The sequence below is a fragment of the Mirounga angustirostris genome, unplaced genomic scaffold (assembly GCF_029215605.1).
Source record: "Mirounga angustirostris isolate CCGP_5_RB_7025 unplaced genomic scaffold, mMirAng1.0.hap1 SCAF_6, whole genome shotgun sequence".
Taxonomy (NCBI): domain Eukaryota; kingdom Metazoa; phylum Chordata; class Mammalia; order Carnivora; family Phocidae; genus Mirounga; species Mirounga angustirostris.
In genome coordinates this window covers 82392011-82408249 of record NW_026991714.1, presented here as the reverse complement: position 1 = coordinate 82408249, position 16239 = coordinate 82392011, and the positions used below count along the sequence as shown (strand labels likewise).

The 16239-nt window shown below is 46.8% G+C and overlaps 1 protein-coding gene across 1 annotated transcript in view; it reads right to left on the bottom strand.

The window, feature by feature from the left end:
• Positions 1–1501: 1501 nt before the first annotated feature.
• The window catches only part of TOMM20 (translocase of outer mitochondrial membrane 20), a 126349-nt gene continuing 111611 nt past the window's right edge, over positions 1502–16239 (bottom strand). The window contains exon 5 of the mRNA XM_054508154.2: positions 1502–3676. Within this exon, the coding sequence (XP_054364129.1) occupies positions 3632–3676 (45 nt within the window). The 3' untranslated portion in view covers positions 1502–3631. The remainder of the gene's footprint in view (positions 3677–16239) is intronic.

The following is a 16239-nucleotide window of genomic DNA, read 5'->3' as shown; positions in this document are numbered from 1 at the left end:
GCCTCGTAGAAATGTAAAAAAAAAAAAAAATAGTTAAAAGCATAGACAGTGCAGGAGTAACAGCCCAGATGAATCCAGGTTTCCTGTACACTAAGATGAATCAAACTACTAGACTCTAGAATCCTTGGATGGACGATGAGGGATACACATAAGTCAAGCTGTAACATAAAATTCAGATTTCTGATGGCTAATTCATATTCGTAGCAGCATTATTCATATCAGCCAAGGGGTGAAAGCACCCAAATGTCCATCAATGGATGAATGGATAAACTAACTATGGTATATCCATACAATGGAATATTATTCAGCCTTAAAAAGGGGGGAAATTCTGACCCAGCCTACAACATGGATGAACCTTGAGGACGTTACACTGAATGAAATAAGCCAGTCTCAGAAGGGTAAGTACTGAATGATTCCACTCATATAAGGTCTCTAGAGTAATCAAATTCATAGAGACAGAAAGTAGGATGGTGGAGGGGTGCCTGGGTGGCTTAGTCAGTTAAGCATCCGACTCTTGATTGTGGCTCAGGTCATGATCTCAGGGTTGTGAGATGGAGGCCCGCATCTGGCTCCGCACTCAGGGGGGAATCTGCTTGAGATTCTCTCGCTTTCCCTCTCTCTCTCCCTCTTCTCCTTTCCTGTTTGTATGCTCTCTCTCTCTCTAAAATAAATAAATAAAATCTTGAAAGAAAGAAAAAGAAAGAAAGAAAGAAAGAAAGAAGAAAGGAAGGAAGGAAGGAAGAAAGGAAGGAAGGAAGGAAGGAAGGAAGGAAGGAAGGAAGGAAGGAAGGAAGGAAGAGAGAGATGGTGTTTGACAGGGGCTGAGGGGGAAGTGGAAGTATGGTGACTTACTATTTAATGGGGACAGAGTTTCAGTTGGGGATGATGAAAAAGTCCTGGATGGGGATGATGGTGGCACCACAACGTGAGTTACTTAAAGCCACTGAACGGTACGCTTAGAAATGGTTAAGATGTGGCCTCCTGGGTGGCTCAGTAAGTTAGGCGTCTGCCTTCAGGTCAGGTCATACGATCCCAGAGTCCTGGGATTAAGCCCCGAGTCAGGCTCCCTGCTCAGCGGAAAGTCTGCTTCTCCTTCTCTGTCTGCCCCTCACCCAGCTCAAGTCTGCTTCTCCCTCTGCTCCTTACCCATTTGTGCTCTCTCTCAAATAAATTTTAAAAATCTTAAAAAAAAAAAAAAAAAGAAATGGTTATGATGGTCAATGTCATGTGGATTTTGCCACAATTCAATTTTCTTTAATTAAAAATTTAAAAAATTCAGAGTTCTAAATAAAGAGTATTGAGTGACTAAATCTGCCCCCTCTTTACACGTATATACACCAGCTCTTCTCCGAGAAACCCACTGATTGTGCCTTTAATTTAAAGCCCACACAGATTCATGAATCCACACACCCAAGTTTCTGCTTCAGAACTTAGCTGGAGCTACCACATCCACATCCGTGAGGCAGAGAAAGGGTAGTTCTTTGCCCCATTTGACTAATGGAAAAACCAAGGGTCATGGAGGTTAAGTAGCTTGCTCAAGGTTACACAGTTCACAGGGTCGGCCCCAGTTAAAAGTTCCTGGTGGAGCTGTCTCCAGATTTATAACCCCCGAAGTATTGAATAAACACAGGACAAAACCAACGTTGATCTGGAGAGACAGGAACGTGCCAGGACCAATTTCCAAAATGAGTTCTAAAACCAGTGCCATGGGGACAAAAACATTCCAGGAGGACCTCACATCCATCTGTGTTAAGTGTGTTCACAGAGCCCCTCCCGTGGCTGGACTCTGTTAGGCTCAGCATCCTGAGTCCTGGTCCCTCCCAGAGCACACTGGGCAGTGGGTGGAAAGTGCATGAATGGGGAAATGGTGAGTGTGTCTGGAGCACAGGGGGCAGTTCCAGGCTCCCTAGAGAGGTGGCCTATCCAGTGAGGCCTGGGCAGGTGGCAGAGTCTGGGGGCCATGTGTGCAAAGGGCCAAGATACACAGAACCTGGTCTTTTCAGAGACTCATCTCTTTGCTCGCCCACATCCCCCATTTTCCCTCAACCCCAGATCACTCCCATTTTCCTATAAGCATATTGTTCTATGCCCCTCTTAAAAGACCTGCAGTAAACCCCATGTCTGTCTCAGCTACCTCCCAGGAGTAGTTGCTAGGGTTGCTGTAACAAAGTACCACAGACTGGACCACTTGAACCAGAGAAATTTATTGTCTCACAGTTCTGGAGGCCAGAAGTCCAAGATCAAGGTGTCAGCAGGGTGGGTTCCTTCTAAGGACTGGGAGGGAGAAGCTGTTCCAGGTCTCTCTCCTTGGCTTGTCAATGGCCATCACCCTTCTGTGTCTCTTCACATCATCTTCTCTCTGTAGGTGTCTGTCTCTGTGTCCAAACCCTCTTTTTATAAGACCACCAGTCATACTGGATTAACGCCCATCCTAATGACCTCATCTCCAAAGACCTTATTTCCAAATAAGGTCACATCCATGAGTACTGGGGCTTAAGACTTCAACATCTTTGGAGGGGACACAATTCAACCCACCACACTCCCCATTTCTCTGCTTTCCTTTGCAGCAAAAAATCCTCAGAAAGTCATCTAGAGCCAGAGGACCAACCCTGGGGCCAAGTGCTCTCACTCTGTCGCCTAAAATGTCATTTCTTCCTGATGATCCTCAGATTTGTATCTCTAGCCTAGACATCACTCCAGATCCTCAGACTCCTATGTGCCCCCATTCCTTACTTCAGTAAATGACACTCCTATTCAGAGCAAAGCACCCCAGTCATCCTTAACTACCCTCTTGCCCCCTCACTCTTGACATCAGCAAGGATGGTTTTATCGTCAGCACCTGCTGCAAACGTTGTGGCCACCTCCTCACCATCACCTCACCCCTGGAGCAGTGAAGGAACCTCCTAATGGCTCTACTACATTCATGTACTCATTCCCTACACGGCAGCCTGGGGTCATGTGAATGGATTCCGTGATGTGAGCAAGAGGGCGTCCACTGCATCCAGCTCTCCAACGGGCCACCTCCCTTCAGAACGTGGCCCTGTGTCAGCTTCCTCTGGATCCTCCAAGCAGCCCTGTGGAGGCTCTGATTTGGTCCAGATCCAGTCCTACTGCCTCACCGAGGGCTCCTTTAGAGCTATGCCACCAGCCTATCTCAGCAATACTGTGGCCCCTCCATAAGCCCAGGCCTCAGGTGTGCCCTCGGTCAAGCTTAACGCCTTTCCAGGACACGGGCCCACCATGTCGTTCTCTCAAACGTTGACCCTGCTTCTCTCCAGCCTCATCCCCCACCCCCACCAGCACCTCCCACTCCACTGACCATCCTGATCAGCCTCTCTCCCTCCACCTTACCTTCTTGTCGCTCCCACCTGCTCCGGCCCCCTCTTCAAGACTCAGTCTGAATTTAAGTGTTTGCTCCCCCAGACGCCTGGGCCAGCTAACTGGCCTGTTGACTGGCCTAATTACTCAAGGGGTTGTCTTAATCTATGAGGGCTAACACGGGCTGGGTGGCTTACAAACAACAGACATTTATTTCTCACAGTTCTGGAGGCTGGAAGTCCAAGATCAAGGTGCCAGCATGGTCAGGTTCTGGTGAGAATCTTCTTCCGGGTTGCAGACCGTCAACTGCTCACTATGTACTCACATGATGGAAGGGCTCAGGAGCTCTGTGGGGTCTCTTTTATAAGAACACAAATCCCACTCATGAGGGCTCCACACTCATGACCTAAGCATCTCCCAAAGACCCCACCGCCCAATGACATCACACTGGGCGTTAGGATTTCAAAGTACGAATTTGGGGGGACACCATCAGCCTATAGCAGGGGGCGTTGGGATGGGGCACAGGGTAGAGTGTAATGGTGACGTTGTCAGGCTGTCTGGTCACATTCGAATTTCAGCTCTATCATTTATTGACAGTGGGATCCTGGGAAGGGTCCCTCTTAACCAATCTGGGCTTCAGTTTCCCCCTGCCTAAAACGGAGCTAATCACAGGTACATAAGAAAATGCTCAACATCGGGACACCTGGGTGCTTCAGTCAGTTAAGCGTCTGCCTTCGGCTCAGGTCATGATCCCAGGGTCCTGGGATCGAGTCCTGCATCGGGCTCCCTGCTCGGCGGGGAGCCTGCTTCTCCCTCTGCCTGTCGCTCCCCCTGCTTGTGCTCTCTCTCTCTGACAAATAAATAAATAAAATCTTAAAAAAAAAAAAAAAGAAAGAAAGAAAATGCTCAACATCACTCATCATCAGGGAAATGCAAATCAAAACCACAATGAGATATTTCCTCACACATGTCAGGATGACTACTATAAAAAATTACAATTAAAAAAAGACAAATTTTAGCAAGGATGTAGAAAAAAGGGAACCCTTCCGCACTGTTGGTAGGAATGTTGCATGGAGCAACCATTATGGAAAACAGTATGGAGGCTCCTCAGAAAATTAAAAATAGAACTACTTTGATCCAGCAATTTCACTTCTGGGTATACATACAAGAATTGAAATCAAGATTTTTTTTTTAAGATTTGTTTATTTATTTGAGAGGTGGTGGGGAGAGAGAGTGGGGAGAAGGGCAGAGGGAGAGAATCTCGAGCAGACTCCCTACAGAGCATGGAGCCCAACACAGGGCTCGATCTCACAACCCTGAGATCGTGACCTGAGCCAAAACCAAGAGCCAGACGCTGAACCGACTGAGCCACCCAAGGCACCCCGAAATCAAGATCTTAAAGTGATATCCACACTCCTATGTTCATTGCAGCATTATTCACAATAGCCAAGATATGCAAACAACCAAAATGTTCAACAGATGAATGGATAAAGAAAGTGTGGTATATACAATACAGTGCAATGCCATTCAGCCTTAAAAAAAAAGATGGAAATCCTACAATATGAGACAAGGACAATATTAATAAATCGTCCCTGGTGACATTTAAGAACTAATATCCTTTGCCAAAAAGTTTCCTGCTACCTAGTCCAGCAGCAATGCAGATGTTGGTCCCCACATCACAAGGACAACAGTGCAGGCTCAGGGAGGCACCTTTCCTTTTCAGACCTGAAAGCCGAAAAAATTGGCAAGCCCCGGTAAGGGGGAACATAATCCATTCACTTCCAGCAAAACATGGAGACAAGGAGCGCACAGGTGTGAGAGGAAGCCTGCAGAGATTGCCTGGAGCACAGAACCCTGCATCCCGCCAGGGTCTGGCCACCCTTCATTCCGTGAAGGATTTACTGTAAATCACCGGATCTGCAGACACTGTTTTCCCACTTCTCAAGGGCAAATATCACACAAGCTGATCTAAACCTTCAAGGGCAGCTTCTCAGACTTTCAAACCAAACAATCCATGAGTTCTATTTGGAATGGTCCCTGGAGCCCTTCAGCGCTGGGCCTGGGTGGCTCCCAGGAAGAGCTGAACTGTGTGTAAAGACCCCATCAGCCCCATACCCTGCTTCTCTGGCCTCAGCTCCAGGCCACCAGGCACCTGTCCCCACGCCACAGGTCAGCACAGCTGGGTCGGGCACAGAAGATGTCCCAGGACTGGCAAGCCTGCCTCACACTAGTCGATCATAAATGGAAAGGACTGCGTTTTTGCTACACACAGGTACACACACGTGTGTGCACCCATAAACGCGCACGTGTACCCATGTGCACACTTGCACAAGCGTGTGAACCCCTTTCTACCTGCATGGTTTGTTTTTTTTTTTTTTAGATTTTATTTGTTTTTTGACAGAGAGAGAGACAGCGCGAGAGGGAACACAAGCAGGGGGAGTGGGAGAGGGAGAAGCAGGCTTCCCTCTGAGCAAGGAGCCCGATGTGGGGCTCGATCCCAGGACCCTGCGATCATGACCTGAGCCGAAGGCAGACGCTTAACGGCTGAGCCACCCAGGCGCCCTCTACCTGCATGTTTTACTCATGCTCCTCGCAGAATCAGATAGAAGGTGAGCCCTCTCAATACAAATGAGGAGTCCGAGGCCCGGAGAAGTTCCGGAGCTGGCCCACAGCCCGCAGCCGTGAAAGCGAGCCGGCCCGGCCCTGGAGCCCTCTCCCTCTGTCCCCGCTCACTGCGCCTTCTCCTTTTGTGCCACACACGCCCTTCCCTCCCTGCAGAACTCTGAGCTTTCTTCCGCCAGCAGGACCCCTTTGTGATCAGCGGCTCCAAGCTCCTGTCATTCTGCTCCTGAGGACCCTGACCTCACCGAAGTCAGCGAAGGGAGCGGCATACCCTGCGGGCAGGATACCACCTTGGACCCCTTCGCATAGGGTCTCCTGGAACGCTGCTTCTCCTACAGAAGAGAAAAACGCTTGGAAAGCAGGGACTGTCCTCAGTCTTTTCAATCTGCTCCCCTGCTTCTAAGGGGCAGTCTATGAAAATCCTGTGCCCACACATGTCTCTCGGAGAACAGGTGGGTTGCAGGGCTCCCAGGGCACCTGGACAGGCTCCAGCATGTGCCCAAATCCCCATAACAGCGCTGTCCTAGAGGGATTCAACTTCTCTCCTTGAGAAGCCACCTAGACACCTGACAGCCATCCGAAACAGAGTTCCCAGGGAGGCCCTTCTTGGAGGGGAGTCCTCTAATGGTAACGTAGTACCTGCCCAGGAGACCTGAAACAGATTCTTTTTCAATGCACACTTTTCCGGTTGAGGCATGGTCAAAATGCATTTCTTAGAGAAGTAAAAGATGGAGGCTCATGAGAGCCAACAGGATCCACAGTTGGTTTGCAAGCCTCCCTCTGACACCACAGAAAAATACATCCTATAATTTATCCTACAGATGCCATCAGACAAGGACGTGTGTGTTTTTGTGTGTGTCTGGATCCTGTGTGGGGGTGTGTGTTGAGAATCCTGTGGGCATGTATTTATGTGACCATATATGTGTGTGAATATACACACACAGTTACATACATTCACATGCAGGATTTTAACACACACACACACACACACGCAAGCGCATATAATGCCAAAACCAGTTGAGGACCTATCTTTGTAAATAAAGTTTTATTGGAACATAGCCACACCTCTTCATTCCATAGTTTACATATTCTCTTTGACCATTTTGGAGCTATCACTTGAGAGTTGAGTAGTTACAATAGAGACATCTGGCCCACAAAACTGAAAATATTTATCACCTAGTCCTTGACAGAAAGTCAGCCGACCCCTAGGTTAAAGGATGATCCCTCTCTATGCAGCTATTAAAATTATTATGCAAATCTAGAATTGTGGCTGTAGAAAGTTGTCATGATGTATTACTAAGTAAGAAAATTGGCTAGAAAATGTTGACTTAATCCCATTCGTATAAAAGGAAAATATATTCAACTAAGTGTGCATATTTGTGTAGAAAAATACATCTATTTTCTCTAGAAAGTTGTGAAAGGAGAGAGATCACAGGTAATTTCTTAATTTCTTCTTTATACTTTTCTTTTTATGTCGGATTTTTAAAAAATAATGAACACACTTCACCTTTTCATTTAATGTTCTTTAGCAATGTTCTTTTCATGTGGATTAAGCTGCTCACATCCCCCAATCTCCCACCCCCATAGACAATGAGGAGTGTCAGGGCTCGAGGGGTCCAGACTGGGGGAGATAACTTAGCTTCTATAAGGGGGGGAGCCAGCAAAGGGCCTGGAGAGACAGTCCCCGGGGAGTAGACCTCACTGACTCCCTTGGAGGGGCCCTCAGTCTGAGCAGCTTCTGCTTCTGGGCTCCTCCTCCCACTTGGCTGAGGTCCAGGCTGTGATGGTGAGACTCATCACCAAGCATCACCTCGACCGCCCCCAACCTGGCAGAAAAGGAGTCCAGAGAGCCTTCTCTCTCCTGAGCCAGTCCCTGGCCTCCATGCGCAGGGCGCCACAGGAATTGGCTTGGCACTGAGTACCAGGTCTCTGAGGAGACAGAAGCGTGGTGTCCAAACATGAATGGCTTATTTTTAGAAAAGTCCACCCTTGTGTCCTGGCCCCACTCCAGGATGAGAGATGGCATTCCCTCTGACTCAACTCCCCAAACTGACCCCATTTCAGAGGGTCTAAGTAGCCTGCCCTCACTGACAGGAGCCAAGGACAGCCCAGACCTTCAGGAAAAGCAGTTCTACAGCAGTTCCAGATCCATCCAGGCCTGTGTGAGGGCTCCTTCTGGAGAGAGCAAGGCCATTCCCTTAACAGTCCACGCTTTGAAACCAAATGCAGAGCCTTCTGCACTACGTCTCCCAGATCCCCATTTTCCCAGCAAGTACATAAGTGACAGCGGACCTCCCCCTATGGTTTCTCAGCCCAGTGAGATTCCTTGAATCGTTCAGATTGCAAGTCCAAGGAAAATGGAGGGCCGACTCCTCCCTCCTCCTCCCACACAGGCCAAGAGCCCCAATCCTGCAGCCATGTTCCTCCATTGGCATTTCTCCATCTCTTCAATCAGGCCCCACGCTACATCCAATGGACAAGAGAAATAAAGGGAGGAATAACTTTCTTCCAAGAAAGACACTAGAACTCATGATCTGTTATAATTCACTGTGTAGGTCTGACAAGAAGAAGTGCCATCAATGTCAAGGAGAATAGTGCCACATACAGACACATCTTGCTAGAGAGGATCACAGAGCTGGTGGGTTCGTAGGGAGGTGGCTCAGACAGTGAGAGAGTGGGAGATTATTTTCCCTCCTGAGGCCGGTGTTGCCAACATTCCAGAAGTAGTGAGACACAGCCGTCCGTCCCCAGTTGTCCCTGGCTGACTGGAGTTGCAGATGTCAGTTGTCTCAAACCATGTATCCAAGTCTTTGGAAAGAAGAGGCTTCTGTTCTTCTGAGCTAACACCTGGGTTTCTCACTTGCTGCTGTCTCCCACATGGAGAGGAGGCCCTCCATCCTGAGCAACATGGGGGGCCCTGACCCCAATGAACATGTCAAGGCCTCTCTGGGTGAGGCCAAGAGCTTGTGCTGCCCCTCAATTTGTTAGTAGGCATCATGCATCAGCCTTTATTCATGCCCTATAAAGTTGTAGCCTGTAAGATTAGGCTTGTCCACACTTATAATTCTTCACCAGAGCAACTTGTCATGAAGAAAGAGCCCTCCAGCAGGCATTGGCTCTGAGTCATGGCTTCCCAATGTCCCCCCACCCACCCCAGAGGAGCCACCATTACCAGTCACGTTTGAGCCTCAGATTGCTCCAGGACATGGAAAAGTTGGCCAATGCTTACCTGTGCTCATAAGGTCAAGGGACTTCTCAGAATGAATAAAAACAGTAGTACCTTCTAGATCTCTTGGCCTTTGCTCCTCGTGTAAGGGTCAGACCTTCCAGCTCTGCCATCTGTCTTTCAGATCGTCAGTTCTACTATTGGAATCAGCAGGATTTTCCATCCCCTTGGCATGGCAAGGTGCTTTTCATGCTCTTCATTTGGAAAATAAGAGTCCCTGGGCCCCTGAAGCCATCTCACTGCAAGGGATGTGACCCCACTATGAGGTCCAGGTCTCTCCAGGGCCTCTTCTGGGCTGTTCAAATGGCCCAAGGCAACCCTTCAAGGGACTTGCCTTCTCTGAGACTCAATTTCCTCATTTGTCAAATGGAAGAGTTGGAGTCAAGATTTGCTACATTCCCATCCAGCTCTAACATACCCAAAGTCTGTGATTATCTGGCTTTTCACATTTCTGGACAAGACCTGATCCACTCAACTTTCTTATATGGCCATCAAGCTTTAGCTCTCAGAACATAACCCTCAAAGTGGTCTTCAATTCTCAATCATCATTCTCGCTTGAACCTCACCATAGCTCGATGACATGGACAGTACTATGACCCAACCACCCCTTGGAGATGAGAAACAATTTGCTAAAGGCCACAGAGCTAACAGGTGGCAGAGCTGGACCTGGTCTCCCGCCACCAAGTCCAGGGCTCCATCCAGCAGCTCCACACCTCCCCAGTGTGTGTCTACATGCTGTGAATAACACCGGTCAAGGGTGTAACCTCAACCTGATGCAGTCCATGGGCATTCAAGTGGACCTGCTGGATTGGAGAACAAGAACAAGAAAAGCGGGAATGCATGTTTCTTCCCCCATTCTGACTAACAGTGGGTCCGCCAGATTTCAGTAATACCCAACCATCTGACAACCCCCAAATTAAGCTCGGTTCTCTTTGTTCTTTTCCTCCTTTTTAGTCACAGCAATCTGATAGATGCAGGGCCCTGTTCTGAGGATACTTATGGGCTGTCCATGGGGGTCAGATATGCAGCTCAAAATTCACAAAGGAACCCAAGATCACCTCATATGGTCCCAAGCCTACCCAAAAAGGAGTGAAGATGTTATAATGGTGTAAACAATTGTTTGGGTTTAAATTGGGGATCTCTGCTAGCCCCTCAGTCCCTTGACATATTGGGCCAGAATCAGGGAGAAGGGAACATTCTCTCCATGGCCCCCATCAGCCTGGTGTCTTCTGAAGGTGACAGAAGGTGTGCGTGTGGAAGAAGGAGGGAGGTATCTGTGTCTCGTCAGAGTTAGAAATTGCCCAGAGCATCAGCATGCATCATCCATCCTTCCTCCACAGGTCCCTCAGTCTCTGCATTGGCTCAAAGTCACAAAGACACAGGCTTCTCAAAACATTTACATTTCTGCCAGGCAAAGATTCATGTGACTTTGAATTCCAAAGTACACAGATTTTCACAGTTAGACTAAGAGTGGATCCCGATCATGCTGTGACAAAGTAACCAGTCTGGCCACATGTCACTGAAAAAATTAAAGATTCCTCGCTTTACCCACATGGGTTTTCTTTCTGGAATCCTACATGTATCAGTTTCCTAACTTCACTGACAACGTCTGATTGGAACTTAATGAAAAGAAAATAGAAGGCAATGCTGACCTTAGTCCCCTGTTTCTGTGTGGAGTGCAGAAGAAGGTCACCAAGAACAGACCTACAAGACTTGACCATGGGACCAAATGGGTGTTGACTCAGTGACCACTGAAGATACTGAGGAAGAATTTGTCCCCTGAGCTCTGATTCAGAAACATTCTCTCAGGGCCCCTGGGTAGCTCAGTCAGCTGAGCATCCAACTCTTGATTTTGGCTCAGGTCAGGATCTCAGGGTCGTGAGATCAAGCCCCGTGTCAGGCTCTGCACTCAGCACGGAGTCTTGTTGAGATTCTCTCCCTCTCCCTCTGCCCTTCTCTCCACCCCCTACTCTCATTCTCTCTCTCTTACTTTCGAGATAAAATAAATCTTAAATAAATCTTAAAAAAAAAAAAAATTCTCTCACTGTCTAGTACCGAAAACACCCCCCTCCCCCCGACTACCCTGCCCCCGGGAGGATGACTTACTCTGTCCTTCACGTGCCAAAGGAGCAATCCTCAATGTTTCTCCCCATTAAATACTTTGGCCAGAAGCCTGAATTCATGAAAAGGATACTGCTCTATTCACAGTTCTATTCATTTTGTTAAATTTGAAAGTCAGAGCAAAACATGTACGTTCAATATACATGTATACATTAATAAATACAACACTTTTGTACTGCTGGTCTTGGTGTTAAAATATTATTAGAATATTCTTTTTAAGAATGAATCTTGCCATTTGCAATGACATGGATGGAACTAGAGGGTATTATGCTAAGCGAAATAAGTCACAGAAAGGCAAATACCATATGATTTCATTCATATGTGGAATTTAAGAAAGAAAACAGAGGATCATAGGAGAAGGGAAGGAAACATAAAATAAGATGAAAATTGAGAGGGAGGCAAACCATAAGAGATGCTGAACTCTAGGAAACCGAGGGTTGCTGGAGGGGAATGTGGAGGGGGGGGCATGGGGTAACTGGGTGATGGGCATTAAGGAAGGCACTTGATGTAATGAGCACTGGGTGTTATATGCAACTGACGAATCACTAAATTCTACCCCTGAAAGTAGTAATAAAATAAAATAAACTTAAAAAAATTCTTAAAGATTATTCTTTTTAATCAGAGGGAAGATCTGAGACATTCTATTTGGGTGTTGGTTATTGTTCAACACACATGTTAATGATGATGACCTACAGTAAGATGGGCCTCATCTGACCAACTGGTGGGGGATACAGAAAGGTGGCGGGAACTGGGGTAGAGGCCAGGAGTGGGATGGAGGCAATGAGATGATCTGAACCAGTCATGCCATATGGCAACACAGACCCCACAGCCCTACTGCTAGAGTCAATATTCAGTGAAGTTTTCATATGATAACATGTAAACTCGGGGTTGTGCAATTTTGTTTAATCCTGAATTAGAATATGCTACCAGTATTTCTCAAGACCTACCATTAACTCGCATCCCATCTGCTACTGTGAACTATGAATATCTGAGTGGTCCCTATGAGGAGGGGAGGGATAATTCTAAATAGACATAAGAGGGCCCAAGACCCAGGCCCAACCTATAGTCCTACCCCACTAATGGAGCTATTGCCCATAGGGGCACTTTGTTGAATATCCTCAATGATGGAATAAAGAATAAAATCTTATTCTCTAATGGTGGATGATTTGTAGAGGATACCAAAGGAAGCCAGTAGGGTAAGAACAGGGTTCTTTCTGAGCAGTGTCTGGCTTCTGTGTAAAGTTGTCCCAGGGGAAAACTCCAGTCTTTGGGAAGCAATGTCACCTCCTCTCGTGTGCCACTGGTGAAAACCAGTCCATGGCCCCACTTGTTGGAGGGACTAGCACTAGCCATGCACCACAGAAGAGGAGAAGAGATTTTCGCAAGCACAACCAAAGGAGCGGACCACTCCTGACCTGCCAGAACCCTGTCCTCCAAATGAAACCTGCAGGCAGGAGAAGCGGCAACACTTCTAAAGCTGTGTTCACATTGACAAGTGATCAGATTAGTGAAAAAACAAGCAGGTCTGCAGCACTCCAGATGTCTCAAAATGCACACTTGGATTTATATACTTGTCCGAACACCAAAGCCCATATTGTCTTGGCCCCCTCTGTTGAGTCTGCCCAGAAATCTACTCAAGATCCCCTTTAGGGGTCCTGGACCACAGCCCCACCCCCGAATAGTCCTATGGTCCTACCTTGGTTATTGCTGCAATACAAACTGCTTTTCTTCCAGATGTGTGCAACCTACATTGTGCTTCTGTGGTCCAAATCATGCAAAGAACCAGGTGGTTCCTTTCCATTATATCTCATGAGCTCACTTGGTGTTATCCAGACCTACCTGACTTTTCCCTGTATGTGTACTTTCAGTTCTGTTTTTGGTGCCAACCTGTTATTACTTTTATATTTCATGCTTCACCTTACCCTCATCAATGTGCTCCCCTATATGATGCATACAAAATATCTCCAAATATGTACCTAAGAAAGTATCACATGGGTAGACTCTAGGGGCTGGAACTGGGTGGCTGTGGGACTGTCTGGGAGGGAGACTTATGAACGTTTTTAGTGTTGAACCACATGAGCCAATACCTCATCAAAAAGCACTTTTGCACAGAGAACTTTTAAGGCAGTGAAAATATTCTGTGTGATATTATTATGACAGATACGTGTCGTTACATTTGTCCAAACCCATGGAATATATAACACCAAGAGGGAATTGTGATGTAAACTGTGGACTTGGGAAAATTATGGTATGTCCATGTAGGTTCATCAGTTGTAACAAATGCACCCCTCTGGTGGGGAGGTTGTTGATGGTGGGGGAGGCTACACATGTGGGGGGACAGGAGGTATATAGGGATTCTCTGTACCTTCTTCACAATTTTGCTGTGAACCTTAAACTGCTCTAAAAAACTAAATCTCTTTTTAAAAGCCAGCAAAATAAATACTTTGAAACAATAAATAATGAAAAGGATGATATGACTAACAGGGAGTCCCTGTTGGTGCGAAAGAGAGGGAAGAGGAGAATCCCAGGGAAAGAGAGAGATGCTAAAAGAACATTTTGAGAAACATCTGTGGTATGATATGAATTTAACCACCTCCCTCCAACCTCCACCAAGAAACATTCAGTAAAAGTCTACAAAACCCATCAAAACCTTAGGAGTCAGTGATGTGGGGAAACTGGAACCCTTGTCACTTTTGGCAGGAATGTAAAATGGCAGAATAGCTGTTATGGAAAACAATAAGATAATTCCTCAAAAAATTTAACATAGAATTACCACATGATCCAGCAATTCCTCTGGTATACACCTAAAAGAATTGGAAGCAGAGTCTAAAAGAGACATTTATATACCCATGTTCATAGCGCATTATTTATAATAGCAAAAATGTGGAAGTAACTCGAGTCCATCAATGGAGGAATGGATAAACAAAATATGGTACATCCATGCAATGGAATATTATTCAGTCTTAAAAAAGGAAGGGAATTCTGACACATGCTTCAACACGGCTGAACCTTGAGGACATTATGCTAAGTGAAATGAGCTAGTCACAACAAGACAAATACTGTATGATTCCACTTACCTTAGGTACCTAGAAGAGTTAAATCCATAGAGACAGAAAGTAGAATGATGGTTGCCAGGGGCTGGAGTAGGGGTGGAGGGAGAATGGGTAGTAATTGTTCAGTGGGTACAGAGTTTCAGTTTTGCAAATGAAGAGTTCTGGAGATGTATGGTGATGATGGTTGCAACACAATGTGAATGAACTTAACCTTGTTGAGATGTACACTTAGAAATGGTTGTGGGGGCGCCTGGGTGGCTCAGTTGTTAAGTGTCTGCCTTCGGCTCAGGTCATGATCCCAGGGTCCTGGGATTGAGCCCCACGTTGGGCTCCCTGCTCGGCGGGAAGCCTGCTTCTCCCTCTCCCACTCCCCCTGCTTGTGTTCCCTCTCTTGCTGTGTCTCTCTCTGTCAAATAAATAAATAAAATCTTTAAAAAAAAAAAAAAAAAGAAAAGAAAAGAAATGGTTGTGGTGAGTTTTACATTATGTGTACTTTGTCATTATTTAAATTTCTAAAAACTTCTTTAAAAATACTTTGTTAAATCAGGGTTGTGTGTGTGTGTGTGTGTTGGGTTGCATGAGGGACGGGGAAGACAAGGGTGGGTGACAACATGCTAAGCCTCGATTCAAAGCCAAGGCAAGATGAACCAGTAACCTCTGTGTGGCATCTCTAGGGCAAACCCCTTGGCCAGTGATAAGCAATGCTCAGGTGGTTTATTTGACTCCAGAAGTATCCTGATCCTCCTCCAACAGGAGTACCAACCCAGGGCACACAACATAGTATCCCACACTTCCTGGTAGACACAAGAACTGCCCTCCGTGGACATATGGTGTGACTTCTGGCATCTTCCTTGTCTTTGAGTGAAGTTTTCCTCAACTCTTTTCCCATATCTGCTCAGCCATTTGGCCAGCAAATATTCACTATTACATACCACGGGCCAAGCTCTGTGCGATAGTGAGGACCGAGAGGTGAGCGTGCCAGGGCCACTGCCTGGAGTAGGCTGTGACCCCAGCAGCTTAGACAGACAAGCAGACAAGCACCTGCAGTCAAGTGCGAGGCACATGATGATGAGCGGGTCCCAAGAGCTAGAGGCCACGTGGTCTTGGGTGGCCAGCCTCCCCTACAGATCAGGTAGAGCATCCCCAGAGGCGGTGACAGTTATGCCCCCGCAGAGACCTCACATCTGACAGACACTTGGGAGTTATCCCTATAAAAATTTAGGGGGAATGGGAGATGAGAAAGCAGGGATGGGGCAACTCAAATGGAGAACAGCACTGAGAAGGTCTAGAAGCAAGAGACAGCATGGTGTGTTTGAGGAACAAGGAAAAATGGGCATGATGAAAGCAAAACGCACAAGAAGTTAAGGTGAAAGATGAAGCCCTCATAGAGGTAGGCAGTAACCTGGGGCTGAGGGCTGCATCAGTCTGCTTAAGAGCAGCTGGTCATGGTGCCAAGGACAGCAAGACACAACTGAAAGTGCCCAAACAAAAGAGCAACATGATCCCATTTGCATTTTTATTTTTTTTAAGATTTTATTTATTTATTTGAGAGAGAGAGTGCAAGTGAGAGAGCACAAGCAGAGGGAGCAGCAGAGAGAGGGAGAAGCAGACTCCCCCCCAAGCAGGGAGCCCAATGCCAGGTTCAATCCCAGGACCCTGAGATCATGACCTGAGCCAAAGGCAGACGCTTAACCGACTGTGCCACCCAGGCGTCCCATCATTTGCGTTTTTAAAAGAACGCTGGACTTGCATTGAGTGGAAGGAAAAAGAGCTTGAATGTGTGCAGACAAGTGTATTAGCTTCCTGTGGTTGCTATAACAAGTGACTACAAATTTGGTAGCTTAAAATAAAAGAAATGTACTTATTCTTCCACAGTTCTGGAGGATAGATGTTCGAAGT